Genomic DNA, 14904 nt, shown 5'->3' with positions numbered 1-14904 from the left:
GGGCCGCGGCCGCCGCGGCGAGCCCGCCGGCGACGGCGGCGAGGCCGGCCGCGGCGTCCCGGCCGAGGGACGGCTGCTGCAGCAGTTGCGTCACGCGGCTGATCGCCTCCCAGCCGGTCTGGCGGTCCGACTTCGGCGGCCGCGCCGTGGCGCCGGCTCCGGCCAGCGAGGCCCGGCGCCCCGGGCCCTCGGCGCCCGGCGTGTCGGCAGCCGCGCCGGCGCTGGCGCCGGTGGCGCTCGACGTCGGGCCGCGGCCAGGGCGCGCGGGCGCTGGCGGGGTGCCGGAGGGCTGCCTGCTGCCCGGGATCTGATGTGGCAGGCTGGGGGCAGATGCCATCCTCTGAGTCGTGCTCGGCTGCGCGGCCGGCCCCGCTTCCGCCGGGCCCGCGGCATGCGCCTGCGCCCGGCCCTGTGCATGTGCCTGCGTCTGCGGCGCTGGCCAGCTGGGAAGCGACCCAACCGACATCCTCCCCTGCGCCTGCTGCTCCGCAGCTTCCTGCCCGGCCGCAGCGCCGGCGGCAGCGCCGTCGCCGTTGCATGACGCCGCCGCGCCTCCCGCCGCCCCGGCGCTGCGGCCACCGGCGCCGGCGCTGGCGGGGGGCGCGGCGGCGCGCGCCGCGTCGGTGGCGGCGGTCAGGGTGGCGATCGACTTTGTGGCAATATCTTCAAAGAAGAAAGATCTTTGGCTCAGGCGTCGGGTGGGAATCTGAACAGCCATCCCCTGCTGCGCCCCAGGCGCGGCGAGCGTCCCGGCCGGCTGCTGCTGTTGCGGCGGCTGCTGCTGCTGCGGCGGCTGCGCCGACGGCGGCCTGGGAACCAGAAGCGGGGGCCGGGCCTGCGGCATGCGGGCCTGGTGCGCCTGCGGCTCTTGAGGAGACGCGGAGAGGGCCGTGGAGTGTGCCGTGCCGGGCTCTCCCAGCGGCGCGCACAGCCGGGCCTGGACCGTGGCGAAGCTGGGGATCAGCCGGCCGGGATTGGCGCAGGCCGACGGCGCAGGCGCCGCAGGCTTGGGGACGGCCGGCAGCGTGGCCGCGGCACTGGTGGCGGAGAGCAGCTCATAGGCCCCAGTGGGCAGCATGGGTACCATCGGCACCCCAAACGCGAGCGTCGCCGCCTCCTGCTTGCTGGGAGCGGCGGGGTACAAGGGTCCTGCCCTCGCCGCCGCCGCGTCTGCGGCGACGGCAGCTGCGGCTGCAACAGCGGCAGCTGCCGCGTCCGCGGCGGCGGCAGCCGCCGCCTCGACTGAGCTCATTTGCAGCGCGTCCGGCGCGGCCGACGGTGCGGCCGCAGCCGAGGGCGCAAACGCCGCCTCCCACGCGGCGGCAAAGCCGGCGTCGTCAGCTGGAGTGTCAGCCTGGGGACCGCCCGCCGCGGCCGCAGTCGGCACAGGGGCCGGGTGCGCCTGCGCCGCCGGCAGCTTGGCCGAGAAAGGGGCGTCTGTGCTGACCCTCCGGCTGCACGGCTGGGCTCCAAAGTCATCAGGTTGGGGCGCCGCGTCCGCATCCCCTGCCTGCGCCGCCGCCGCCACCGCCGCACCCGGCGTCAGCGCAGCCTGTCTTTGGACAGCGCCGCTCGCCTCCGGCTCAGCCGCAGCCTCTGTGTCCTGCGATGGGCCCGCGTCGCCTGCCTGAACCTGCCGCTTCTGCTGAGCGCTGTAGCGGCGCCCGCCCGCGTGCCCGCAGCCGCGGCCGGCGCCGCCGCCGTCCTTCCGTGGCCGCTTGGGTGCTTTGGCCGCACGCGGTGGACGCGACTCTTCTGTAGCTGGTGCTTCAGCAGGTGCCGCGGCGGGCGTTGGTGGGAAGGATGCGGCCAGGGCGGCGGCGGCATCGGCGACGGCGCGCGCGCGTTTCAGACGGATCCTGCGCCCGATCGCGTCGGGCGCATTGTGAGGCGGGGCGCCAAACCCCGCAGCCCTCGGCTTCAAGGGCTGCTGCCTGCCACTGGAGGGCAGCGTGAGGCCGCCTAGGCCGTGCCCCGCCTGCGCCAAGCGCGCGCCTGGCGACTGCGGCGCGATGCAGTTGCTGTTGTCATCGTCCCCGCTGTCACCGCCCAGCGTCGGCGACGGGGGATGCACCAGTTCGCTCATGGCTGCGAGGCGTATTAGATGCCCATCACGATCGCGATGTCCTTCGTCCCTGGGGAGGAGTGGAGGGAGAGGGCAGCCGTGTTCAACGAAAGGCGCGCCAAAGGCGCGCAAGCCCTGCATAGCCGCCAGCAGCTCGCCAAACCCTCAGACGCATACAGACACATCCGAGAAATGTCTTGAGCAGCGGCGGAAGGAAAGCACGCTTCTATCACCCTGCACGGTCACAGGATCGTCACCTTGCAGGCCTTTCGGCCCCCGCTGACGGTATAAGCTGGCAATATAAGCGCAGTGTAATACTGCTTGATGATTCTGGTGCGCTCCTCCTGACAAGCCCGCTGCTGACAGACCACGACCAACGGTGTGTTCGTTCGTTGCAGGCTTGTTTCCACGATATGCATGCCGCCAAAAGTCAGCTACGTGTAGCATCCGCAAGCCAATCTCATCCAGCATCAGAGCAGGTGTGTGACGCTGGCTGGCGCCACCGCGCCTTTGACCAGGCGGTCAACTCTGCCATCAGGGATTCCGTGCCGCCGAGGTATTGGGATGCGTGCACGCGCAGGACCCAAAAGGTGCTCATAAGGCCTGTAGTTTTCCAGAAGCCTTTTGAAATCACGCTCAACGGCCAGGACATCCCTATGGCAGTGGCTGGTTGCCTCAAAGTACAAGGCACGCTTGTGCGGCGCAGTGCGCGACGGCCGGTCACCCCTCACGACCCGCTTGCTTGTCACCAGGCATTTTGAAGAATGCATTAATTGTTACAACCACTCAGATATCAATTGCATAAACTTGTAGTTACGTGCAGACAATCCCCAAGGGCTGGCTCCCGTCACTTTTGCCACTTGAGGGCATATGACAGCAGCATGGCAGGTGGTGGGGGACTGAAGGAAGGTGGTTGGCTTTGCGCCACATCAGCAAGGACCTTGCGACTTGGGTCATAGGACCATCAGCATGGCGACTTGGGTGATAGGACCACACGGCTGCACCTGTGACAGCTGTGGTGGAGCTGCCGGCCAACAGGCATGAGCATGCGCTTGCTCGACAGAGTGCAGTGATTATTGCTGGTGACGGTCAATCAGCCGGATTGTGGGATGCTCGGCCCAAAGGTGCTGCAGCACCGCCTATTGCGGTGACGGCGGCCGGGGCTGCGGCTGGGGCTGCAGCTGCAGCTGCAGTGCAGCGCCAAACGCCACCGCCCCGTCCTCGCACTTCACTTCAGCAGGGGCCTGGGGCACCAGTGCTGCCCCCTGCACCTGTAAGTGCGCCGCCTGCAGCTGCGCATGCTGCTGCAAAACGACCTGCTGCTGGTGATAATGGTGCGCCGCCCGCGCCAGCTGGTGAGGCCGCAGCTGCGCCAGCTCGCCCGTTACGGGCACAACGTGGCCGCCGCCTCCGCCGCCGCCGCCGCCGGCCCCCACGGCCGCCGCAGCCTCGGGCTCGACCAGGTCAAAGTCAAAGCGCTCGGTCCCCGCAAGGTCAAGATCGCCGCAGCCCGCAGCCCCCGCTGCCCCCGCCAGCTGCGCCGCGATCGGGTCGTCCCCCTCATCATCCTCCTCATCCATCTGATGGCCCGGGGCCCCGGCGCCGTGCCCCGCGTCGACGTCCATCGCCGCAGCGCCGCCGGCGACCGGAGCCGCGCCGAACGGGTGCGACGCCGCGGCGGCGGCTGCCTGCCCCGCACGTGGCGTGCCAAAGGCAGGCGTCGAGCTGCGGCTGCGCGCCTCGCGGCGTGCTTCCTTGAGGCTGATGATGGGCTCGTCTAGGTACGCGGCCAGCCGCTGCTGCAGCAGGGCCGCCGGCGCCGCGGACAGCAGCTGCCCTGCCGCGGCCGCGGCCACGTCCGGCCGGAATTCGGGCGCCGGCTGGCCGAGCAGCGCCAGCTGGACCTGCTGCAGGTGGAGCTGCTGCAGCCGCAGCACCGGGTCCTGCGGCGACGGCGGCCGCGCCAGCTGCGCCGGCGGCGCCTCTGCCGAACAGAGGGCCTCTGCCTGTTCCAGTGCCGCTGCCTCCTCCTGGAAAGCCGTGTGCCATGCCTGCAGGCTGCTCTGGTGCGCGAGCCTTGAGGGCCCGGGGCGCGGCCGCTGGTGGGGCATGGGGGCGCTGGCGTTCCACGCCTGCGGCAGCGCCGGCCCCGGGGGCGAGCACCCGAGGGGGGAGTCCGCGGCGCCCGGCGGGCCGCCCGGCGGCTGGTCGTGAGGGCCCAGCTGCAGCTGCCGCTGCGTATTTTGGAAGGCCGGGGTCGCGGGAAGCTGCTGCTGCTGCTGCTGCTGCTGCTGCTGCTGGTCGAGCTGGAGCTGCTGCCACTGCTGACCAGCCGCGGCCGCCGACGCGGACGCGTGCACGCCGCCCGCAGCGCCCGGCCCCTGCGTCGCCACCGCCCTCGCCGCGCGGGTGCCGTGCACGAGCACGCGCTTGAGGCGCGCCTCCCGTGCCGCGATCTCTGGCTCAGTCAGCTGGGGCTGCGGCCCCGGGTGCGGCGCCTGCTGCTGCTGGTGATCGCCGGCGCCGCCGCTGTCGGGGCCGTCGCTTTCCAAGCTGGGGGCGTCCCTGGCGTTTTGCAGCTGGCGGCCCACGGCGCTGGCGAGTTTGTGGAGGGCAGACACCCAGTTGCCCTGCAGCAGTGTGTGTGTGTGTGTGTATGTGTATGTGTGTTTGAATGTGTGTGTTTTCTTCGTGTGCTGTGTGGCGTGCGTCCCATCAGGACACGGCTGTCTGCTGTGCTCATGGCAGTCTTACGCGTAACACAAGCACATCAGGCAGCTGAAAGTGGCACTATGCACATGCTTGCGTCCGCCGCACCTTGTGCGCCGCGAGGACCTTGGCAGCCAGCTGCTCTGCAGCCGCGTCCGCCGGCCGCTTCCGCCCGACCGCAGCTGGCGGCGCCGCCGGCACATCCTGCAGCAGGCTGGCCCGCAGCAGCCGCGGCTGCTGCTGCTGCCACGCGCTGCGGTAGCCGATGTTGCTGCTGCTGCCACCGTTGCCGTTGCCAGCGATGCCGACGACAGGGGAGGACATGCCGGGCGTCGCAGCTCCGCTTGGGGGGCCGCTAGGCGTGGGGATGAGATGCGTCTGAGGGGAGTCCTCGGGGCCGCGCATCGCGGGGAAGGAGGTCTGGCGGCGCAAGGGCCGGGAGGCCTGGGGAGAGGGGGAGGGGGAGGGCGCCGAGCGGGCGAGGGTTGGGACGCATTCATGCAGTCAAGCCGCAACACACTACGCGCGTACACGTCCCGCCTCCACACGGGCCATGCGGCTCGTGGCAGCCACCTCTAGTGAGTCCAAATCTTCACCTGCGGCAACCCAGCCTCCAGAGCCTTCGCCACCTCAGCCAGCTCCTCCCGCACCACTGCGCTAACCCGCCTCCGCCGCTGCCACGTCATCTCCTCGTCGCAGCCCACCCCCTTGTCCGCCGCCGCGGCGGTGGTGGCGGCGGCCGCGCGCCCCGCGCCGGCGCCGCTGCCGCCGGCGCCCGCAGCGGCGGCCCCGAGCCCGCCGGACGAAGCGCCGCCGGCCCCGGCCCCGGCCGAGGGCGGGGACGCGAGGGGCATTTCAGGGTTGAGCATTGACATCCGCAGCAGCGCCAGGGGGTCGAGCGGAGTGGGCGGCGACGGCGGCGGCGGGCGCCCGGCGTCGCCGGCCGCGCTGGGCCCTGGCGGCCGCGGCTCCAGCGGTTCCATGACGCCGGCGAAGATGGCATCCCGCAGCTGCAGCTGCGCGCATCGTGGCCGCTGATCATCGCCCTGCCCTGCTGTCTGCTGCTGCGAGTGCTGCGGGTGCTGCGGGTGCTGCTGGGGATCCCAGCCGGCGTCAGTTGGGGCCGCCTGCGACGCTCTGTGTGGGGTTCCGACGACGGCAAACGGCGCGCCCATAGACGTTGCCAGTTCCAGGCTCTCGCCGACGTCTCCGACCTGGCTTGCCCGAACCCACAGGGCCGCGGCCACCGGCGGCTGCGCGGCCCACCGGCCGTCGTCTGCGGCAGCGGCCGCTCCGCGCGCCTCATGCTCTTCTAGGCCTCCGAGGTGGTGCGCCGGGCGGGGGGCGGGGCCGGCTGACTCAGCAGCGATCTGGTCTTTTGACCCCATATCGCAGGTGGCTGTTCCTACAACAGCTGCTGCAGATTCTCGGCGTTTGGGGACCCCGGTGCCAAGAGACCCGGCCTCCTGGTGCTGCTGCGGTGTGTCCATTTGAGTGCACCCCTGGCGGTTGTGGAGCATGGTTGGATTGTTGTGGGCGGGGGGATGCGCAGGTGAGCGTCCAGCTGCACTGGGATCACATGTGCCAAAGACCGACAAATCCACGTGTGTGGCGGATGGGGTAAAAGGTAAGCCGGGCGTCGGCGGTGCCATTCGCACCATGGCAGGCACGACCACTTCTGCCGCGTCTCGAGGTGCGGGTTGACCAGTGCTCGCACACACAGCCCACTCACCGCCCGAGCTGCCACTGCCGTTCAGGTGTCCTGAGTGACTGCCAGCGTGCCCTACTGAGGCCGAGCCGCCATCATTCGAGCGAGCTGCCAAGTCAAGCTGCTCAGTGACAGTGTGCCCCGCCAAAGCGGCACGCCGGACGGGCAAGCTTGCCTTGCGCCCTGTGCGGCACGCGATAGTAGCGCAATTAGATAAATGCACACGATCCTTCTACGCCCGTGGAGGCTCGCGATCGTGGCCAATGAGCCAACCAAGTTCGCTGCGGGGAGGTGTTCACCTGATGATGGGCTGCTGGGAAGGCGTTGTGCTGATCCTATGAGCGCTATATATTCCGTTTGCCTGAGGCTGCACCGCGGAGGGCGAGGTTTACGCCATCCAACCAACGTCCCCGCTTTGACCGCGGCCCCTCTGCACTGTCAATTTGTTTCAGAAGATGGGTCCGTTTGATTCAACATAGGTTAGACGTCGAGACACCCGGGCCGCCGGGAAGAACTGGCCCCCAAGCGGCGCCTGTGCCTGCCCGTCTCCGCCCCCTGGTCTCCGCCCACATCAATGTCACCACAAGGAGTGCTGGTCTCCGCAACGAACAACTACTTGCAAGGAAAGTGGACTGGACTCGCGAATGGAACGGTCCGCCACATCTGCTGGTTTGTTATGAGCGGATAGTGTATCTTCTTTGTTGAAAGTTTTTGGCCGCAGTCGGCGTTGGCAGCAGCCCGGCCCGTTCTCACCCCTTCGGTATCCCAGGTCCTTTGCTGGTGGGCTGTACGCCTTGCTTGGGGTATAGCTTTAATGCGGTGTATGTCCAAACGGCTGCTCGGCTTGCAAGGTGAGACGCCGTGACAACCTTGCAACCAGACCGGAGCGGACTGCCTCCAGGATGGGCTTATGTGCAGACTGCGACGATACAAGCCAGAATCATGGCCCAGGCTTTAGAAGCCGCCCTACAACAAGCTTGTGACATAGTGTAACCCACTCATTCGGATGTTTTGCGTCCTGCGGGACATCAGCGGCCTGGCGCCAACACCACCAGGTGTTGCGGTGACTGAAATCCATGATTTTGCACGGAATCAGGCAAATCAGCTCTTCCATGTTTGCTTTTGCTCTCGAGGTGTGCAACTCCAGTATTTGCCAGCCGACCGGTGTGGCCCCAACCAGTGCACATCTTGCAGCCCATCTTGCATGGGCAGCTGCAGCTCGTGACCATGCTGGGGCGCTCATTTGTAGGATGAGCTTTGGGCCAGAACACCCAACCAAACAGGACGCTTCAGGGGCCCTGGTGCGCTATTCTTGCTCACAGGTGCATCACAACTGCATGAGGTGCAGGGCACTGTCGTTGAGGTGTCCACTGTGTGGTCGACCAGGGCCAGGTACGCCAGGGGAGGCGGCCGTCAGCCTGGACACGGCCCTGCTCATATGGTTATTATATAATCTGGATTCTGCAGCATATCTGGTTGTCGCTTCATACGGTGGATAGGCACCACGAAACCCGCCCGCACTGGCTCTCGTTATATGCTGGAGGGCCCCTGTCCTTATTGATCATATGCGTTGTGTTAATACTTCGTTCAAATAGTCAATAGTCGTCTGTCACGCTGCAGGGTCTGCTGCTGCGATCGCTTGAACAAGAAAGGTTCCGCTCGCACAATGCTGGCCCAGCGCAGCAACCTCTCCAGCAGCAGCAGGCAGCTCCAGCAGAGAGCACGCCTGCACAACGTCTTGGCGGTCCCGCGCAGCCAGGGCCTTGCTCGCCCTGCTCGGGCAGTGCTTGCTCATGCAGGCAAAGTGAGTCCCCTCGGAATCACATGGGCCGAATACAGCTCGTCTGGATTGGTGTGCCGCCTGACCATGCCCGCGCCTTGAACGAAGGACTGCATGATCGACCCCTGCCGCGCCGCCGCCGCTGCCTCCCAATGGTGACCTGCGCCGCACGACGCACCCCGCATGGCTTGGGCCGTGTGTGGCTGCTGCAGGTCCAGAAGGTGACCCCTGAGGAGCTCGAGGTGGCCATTGCCAACCGCGACAAGGCCATTCTTGTCGACTTTTTCGGTGAGGCGGCGACGGAGTATGAACCGACGGCAATGCATCGCGTTCGACGGCGCGTGCCTATTGCGCTGGACCGGGCTTCGTGGCACGCATGGATGCATGCACGCGACACGTGTGCCCCTCGCAGCAGCCCCCGCGCCACATGACCCCCGCATGCCACGTCGCGCGCGCAGCCACGTGGTGCGGGCCGTGCCTGCTGCTGGCGCAGGAGCTCGAAAAGGTGCGTTACATGCGTCCATAGCGGCTGCCACCCAAACATGCAAAGGGACACGCATTCCGCCTGAAGCCGTGTGCACTTGGCACTGGCTCTGCCGCTGCACCTGGCGGCGCACAGTCGTCGCGCCGTCGAGCGGCGGTTGCAATGAGGAGCTTGCAGGCAGGGCCGCAGCGCTGCCCCACCTCGCGGCTACTCCCCCTGTGAACACACCTTGCATGCTGTGCGGCGTTTGACGCCACGGCCCGGGCCAGCACCCACCCCCGGCCCAGGTCCCCCAGCACCTACGCCTGCGCCCGCGTCCCGCCCCCGCCGGACGGCCTGCCCAACTCTCACTATGAGCGCCGCGTGGCCCGGTCTTGTTCCGCAGGTTGCGGAGGAGATGGGGGACAAGGTGGACATCTTGAAGCTCGACGTGGATGAGAACCCCGAGCTTGCGTCACAGCTGCAGGTGCCTGGTTGGGTGTTTGTGAGGGCGTGTACACGTGCGTGCGCCCGTGCGCCCGGGTGCCACATACTTGTGTGCACATTCGTGGATGCGCAAACAGTTGTGGTGTACCCTCGAGACCCGGCTTCAAATGCTGTGATGTATGCTAAGTGTCCCGGCCGCCTCCGCTTGCAGTCATTGCCTGACCCACGCGCCGCCGGCCACGCTTTCCGCTCCCCCCCCCCTTTCTCCACCCTGCCCCCAAAATCAGATCGCCGGCCTGCCCACGATGATCTTCATCGGCACCGACGACAGCAAGCCCGCGCTGCGGTCCGAGGGGCTCATGACGGCGGAGACGATTAAGAACATCCTCAAGAAGGACTTGATGGTGGCCTGAGGCGGCGGCGGGGCACCGCCAGCGGTGCCAGGGCGCACACCCGGGGCTGTGGCCTGCAGCGCTGCCTACATGGCAGCGGCGGCGACGGCGGCGGCGGCGCTGGCATGGGCCGTGGTGCAGCAGAGAGCGGCGCCCATCGTCGCACGGGTGTCCCGGCCGGCGCTGCGGCCGAGCGTTGCGCGCCTCAGGGTGTGCCGGCTGGCAACTGGGGGTGCATTGATGGCCGTGGCAGATGGAGGGCGTGGTGCCCGGCAACTGTGGTGAGGCGACGTTTGTGCCGCCAGCAGCACAGTGGTGTGGCTCCTGTCTTATGGTCATCATCAGCAGCAAGCATCCGCAGGCCGCGGCATCTGTCGCGATCAGCCACCCATCGGAAGCGCCTGCGGGTGCAGCGCAAGCTCCTGCTCGTGATGCGAGGTGCCCTGCGGGAGGCCGCGGCGCTGAGCTTGCCGCGCAACCCCTGCCCGGGCGTGCACACCCATCTATGATGCGGTCGCTGCGCGAGTGCCTGCTGCGGCTGCGGGCCTGGTTGTGTCGCGGCACGCCGTATCGGAACATGTGGCGTGGTCGGGGCGCCGCACTGCATGGCCTGCAGCAGGCCGTAGCTTTTCCACAGGCACTCTTCCTTCCATCTTTCTTGCATGGCTCGTTAGCTCCCACCACATGGCTCGTCAACCCCCACGGCACAAACAGCCTGTCTGCACCTGCTCTTAATTCTTTGATTCCCTTTATCGTGCTTGTTTTCGACCGCTGCCGCCTGTTATGCACGGCGGCTGCGCATGGTGCGGCGGCGCCGTCCACTAACCAACGTAACATGTGTCAACGCAGCGAAAGCATCACTCTCTAAGTTGCCAGTCGAGGGACGGATTGGCTTTCAGATACACTTAGCCGCCAGCGCAAAGCCAGCAAACAGGCGCAAGAGCCAGCCCCAGCCCCGGCAAAGCGTCGGTGCGCGCGCGCCGATGCCTGGTCGGCGCCTGCGCGGGGGCCTCGCAAGGGCGGCGCGCTGGGGCTGGGCTGCTGCTGTCACCGCCGGCTGGCGGGCGCCCGCTGCAGCTGGTCCTTGGGGCCACCCTTTCGCTGGAATGCCATCCCCTTGATGCCATCCACGTCAGATCTGAAGCCCAGCTTGCGGTACATGCCCACCACCTGCAGCAAGAATTGCGGCAGCGCACGAGGTGCACGTGCGTGCGCGCGCGTGCGCGTGTGTGAATGTGTGTGTGTGCGTGCGTGCGTGCGTGCGTGTGTGCGCGTGCATGTATGTGTGCGTGCGTGCGTGCGTGCGTGCGTGTGTGTGTGTGTGTGTGTGTGTGTGTGTGTGTGTGTGTGTCCGCGCGAGCATGTGTGCGTGCATATGCGTGTGCAGTTTCGCACACCTTGGGCTCCGCGTACAGCGTGATGGTGGGTATTCCGTCCTCCACCAGCCCCGCCGTCAGCCGCTCCATCATGGCGCGCCCCAGTCCGCTGCGCTGCCAGGCGGGCGCAACCGCGACATCCCAGATGGTCGCGCTGAATACGCCGTCACTGGGACGTGCCGTGAGGGGGTGCAGGCAACGAATAGATGTGTTTTCCAGTGCTTCAGTCTTTGCGAGAGCATTGGACCCTGGCATGCGAGTGCACTAGTGCAGACGTCTGCTGCGTTCACATGCTGTGCCAGCGAGCAGTGCTGTGAAACGCACCCCGCTTCCAGTCCTCGGGTGGGGCAGCGAGAGCGCTGTGGGGCTCCTCCGATGTACGGAGCGGCAGCATGCCAAAACGACCGCATGGTCTCAGGAGGGGCCTGCACGATGCCAGCTCGGCAGCCAGAGAACAAGCCAGCAGTCATTTGGAGGGCAACGCCGCTGTTGCAGCCGCCCGCACCTGGTGGCCCGCGCGAAGCCCAGCAGCTGCCCCAGCCGCGCCACGCGGCTCTGCTTGCTTGAGCGCACCCAGACGATTCGGTGCGTGTTCTCCAGGGCCACTCGCAGCCGCGCGGGCTCGCGCCGCGGGAACCCCACCTTTGTGGGGGATGGGGGTGGGGTGGCGGTGGGGGAGTGAGCAACCTGCAGGTTGCAACTCGCTGCGAGTAGCGGTCGTGCTGGGGTTGGGGAAGGATTGAGTGCTTTAATCACTCTGCAAATGGAGTATTACTGCCAACAGCACAATTCTGGCAAGAGGGGCGCCGCAGGCCGCATTCCAGCGCAATGCCGAGGCATGAGCAAGCGCGCCAGCAGTCGCGCACGTCACTTGGCGCCCTTGCCGGACCCCTCTGATGCCCTCCACGGCAACCGCCGCCGCTCGCCTTTTCGAACAATTCATTGAGCTCAGACAAATCTATGCCATCCGCGGAGGAGAGGAATTCAACGCCCAGCTGCTGAAAGTCGTCATCGGTTTTAGTGATGCCTGGAGCAGGCGGCACGCCGCCGGGGCCGCGCTCGACCCAGGCGGCCTTGCCGACGCTGATCCCGTCCGCTGCGGGTCATCATTAAACATGGGCCACATCAGCGTTGGTGCTGGCCGCGGGCCTGCAGCTCGACCGTGTGCGCGCACTCCTGCACACGGCTTGACATGGTCCAGATGCTCATGCACACACTGCTGCAACAGGCACCCGTCGCTCACCTGCTGCGTGCACTGTCACTACGCATGCCGAGCGGCGCCTAGCCCTCGAGGTGAGATCGCTTGGACGTCCAATCGAGCGCAGTGCAAGGCCGAATGGACTTGCTACCGAGCCACGCGTTGGTCTGAGCGCTGCTCCAGAGCTCCGCGAGGGTCCACCTTCCAATGAACGCATGTGTGTGATGTTCTCAACCCTATGCGATGCCTGAAGCGTGATGTCACAGCGTAGATCGCAAGTTTGCCAGCGTAATTGCCGCTCGTTCCTCTGTAAAGTGTTGACGGTTCAGGCTTATCAAATGTTCTTCATTTGACATGCGATAAGTACGTGCCCTCTCTTGTGCTTGCGCGGCACCCGCTTCCAGGGTGACGCCGCTTGGTGACACGTGTGTGGCTGCCGAACCGCCTCGTATGACCACGGCTTACGGTTGTGACACATAAAATACCAATTGAATCTCTAATGTGTCCTGCATGAACACATGCGCACTTTACCTTGGAGCTGCTCTCGGCTGACTGCATGTTTGACTGCACCACTACCTGGCACAGTGATCACGGCGTGGCATTGAAGGGTACACGGTGTCAGTCTTGAAATGAGTAACACGTCTGAATACCAGCTGCGATTCCTGCGATTGCCGAGAGGCTGAATCGCGCAATCCATATACGTAACACAGCGATCAAACCGAAGATCCAAAGAAATCGATACAGTACTAGATGGTTGAAGATGAGCGGCCGTGCCGTGTAAGAGGTGCGCTTGTAACGACGCCGCCGCCAAGGCCTCAGGTCGTCCTGCTGTCGCGACCCAAGAGCTGCAGCGCCGCCGGCACAGCGGCAGACAAGCGGCTTGGGGGCCTGTGCAAGGCCCCAGAGGCAATGCTGTATAGCCCCCTGCGGGGCCTGACGGTCGGCGCGTGCAGGCATGCGGGGGGTGCCACTTCCCTGCAAGCGCTGAGCGCGCCAAAGGTGCGACGCCGCCCTGTGCTGAACCCGCATGCCGATGGCGCGCCGCTGGCAGCGGAGCGCGGGGTCTTGACAGGCAGCTGTCTAACGCCTTTTGATCTGGCCGCTAGCACTATGCATTCCTTCGCATGTTCCAATTCCTGTCTCGTCTCTCCCTCTCACCCCTACACAATTTGTCAAACACAGCACCCTGTGCCGAGCCATTTTCAATCCCCAGCACGGGGACCCCACGTCAAAGCCGCCAAGGGCGCAGCGGCCTGGGCTGCAGCAGGAGGCACTCATGCGGCCCTCAGAACGGCCCACACGAGCTCTTCTTCGACCACGCCAGCACTTGGGAGCCTGACCCCTGGAGAGCGAGCCTCGACGTCCCTGGACGATGTGCACCGGCAGCACGCAGCTGCCGAGCAGCTGCGCCAGGACCTGCGCCGAATCAGGGCGCTCGCAGCAGCGGCAGACGCCGCAGACGGAGATGCGGCGGCGGGCGAGGCAGCGCGGGCGCGGGAGCGGGCGGTGCTGTCATCGGGGCGCGTGTGCAGTTGGGGAGGGCGAGTCAAGCGGCGGCACACCGCCGTGCTGGGGCAGGAGCTGATTCGCGGCTCCCTGGATCCTGCACTTGCACCAAACGGCAGCTGCAGCACCAGGCATCCGCCGCAGGCGATGGTGGAGGCCGCAAACCGGCAAGCTCAGAGCGAGGCGGATGTGTCGGTTGGCGGAGGCAGCATCACACTAAGGCACACGCGCGCATTCATGCGTGGCTGGCGCGGGCGCGATGCGCAACGGCGGGCATGTGCGGCGGGGGAGGTGAGGGCGGCAGTCGCAGCGGCGCTGACGCGGGCCGGGAGGACGGCCGACGATGGGGCGGCGGAGGAGGCTGCAGCGGAGGAAGAGGAGGATCTGGACAGAAGCTGTGCTGAAGAGGGGGCGGCCCTTGAGCAGCAGCAAAATGGTGATTGCGTTCCTGAAGTGAATGGGGCCGGCTCAGGCGGCAAACAACCGGAGGCACTTGTGAGCTGAGGCTGCACTTGCCTCACAGTTTGTTGCCAGCTGCTGACTCAGCGGCGAGGCGGTTTGCACAGCGGTTCCAGGTGTAGAGGTAGACGTGTTGTGCAGGCAATCTTACACTTCAATCTACACATGTGAAGCTCGGGTGTTTGTGAACAGAGCTATGGGCACATGATTCGGCGTGAATGTGGATGCGCATGTGAACGGATCCCCACAAACAGAGCCAAGTGGTGGACGTACAAATTGGAGCGGGGGTACGGGTGCCACGGCATGCACCCAAAAGCCGGGCCAAAGTGAGGCGCGCTCGCGACGGCGCAAGCGACCACTAGCCCTGCTCTTGATGCGCCAAGGCTGCGGAACGGAGGAAGAATGTCAGGCAAAGCCGCGCCAAGAGCCCCGCTCAATGCAGCAGCGGGCCACAGCGTCGCTTGCCGCTCGCCGGTATGTGCATAGCAGTCTCGCGCCGCAGCGTTGGCAAGGCGCTGTACGGCGTACCGCTAGGAAAGGGGGTGAGGCAAGCGCAATGGGACAAAGCACTACATGTGCATACAGAAGCATAAGCTGTTGCATGCTCTCATGCGTCACGCGTCACGCCGAGCGAGCAGGGTGCAACTTCCGTCGCACCCACGTCTCACGGCTGTTGCGGCTGGCAGCAGCGCAGCCGTCTGTTGAGGCGGCGAGGACGGCGTCCGTTACTTGCGCAGCGCACGCGCGCCGGGCGACGGCAGCAGTGGTTGCCGCTGCTCCAGCTGCGGGCTGCCCGCCGGC

The 14904-nt window shown here is 66.6% G+C and overlaps 4 protein-coding genes across 4 annotated transcripts; 1 reads left to right on the top strand and 3 right to left on the bottom strand.

The window, feature by feature from the left end:
- Positions 1 to 34: 34 nt before the first annotated feature.
- On the bottom strand, positions 35 to 2086 carry MNEG_7480 (hypothetical protein; the record flags this gene model as incomplete). The annotated part of the gene is made up of 1 exon (XM_014044050.1): positions 35 to 2086. A coding segment is annotated over one exon (2052 nt), but the record flags the coding sequence as incomplete, so codon positions are not given.
- A 1118-nt stretch (positions 2087 to 3204) lies between these two features.
- Positions 3205 to 5628, bottom strand: MNEG_7479 (hypothetical protein; the record flags this gene model as incomplete). The annotated part of the gene is made up of 3 exons (XM_014044049.1): positions 3205 to 4695; positions 4883 to 5218; positions 5371 to 5628. The coding sequence occupies 3 exons, from the start codon at positions 5626 to 5628 to the stop codon at positions 3205 to 3207; spliced, it is 2085 nt and encodes a 694-aa protein (XP_013899503.1).
- A 1966-nt stretch (positions 5629 to 7594) lies between these two features.
- On the top strand, positions 7595 to 9585 carry MNEG_7478 (hypothetical protein; the record flags this gene model as incomplete). Its single annotated transcript, XM_014044048.1, has 5 exons — positions 7595 to 7615; positions 8475 to 8550; positions 8721 to 8767; positions 9132 to 9212; positions 9460 to 9585. 5 exons carry the CDS (start codon positions 7595 to 7597, stop codon positions 9583 to 9585), a joined length of 351 nt encoding a protein of 116 aa, XP_013899502.1.
- A 1026-nt stretch (positions 9586 to 10611) lies between these two features.
- On the bottom strand, positions 10612 to 12209 carry MNEG_7477 (putative acetyltransferase NSI; the record flags this gene model as incomplete). The annotated part of the gene is made up of 5 exons (XM_014044047.1): positions 10612 to 10734; positions 10962 to 11109; positions 11446 to 11582; positions 11807 to 12036; positions 12203 to 12209. The coding sequence occupies 5 exons, from the start codon at positions 12207 to 12209 to the stop codon at positions 10612 to 10614; spliced, it is 645 nt and encodes a 214-aa protein (XP_013899501.1).
- Positions 12210 to 14904: the final 2695 nt, after the last annotated feature.

This window comes from Monoraphidium neglectum (assembly GCF_000611645.1).
Source record: "Monoraphidium neglectum strain SAG 48.87 unplaced genomic scaffold scaffold01325, whole genome shotgun sequence".
NCBI lineage: Eukaryota > Viridiplantae > Chlorophyta > Chlorophyceae > Sphaeropleales > Selenastraceae > Monoraphidium > Monoraphidium neglectum.
This window is presented reverse-complemented; position numbering and strand designations above follow the sequence as displayed.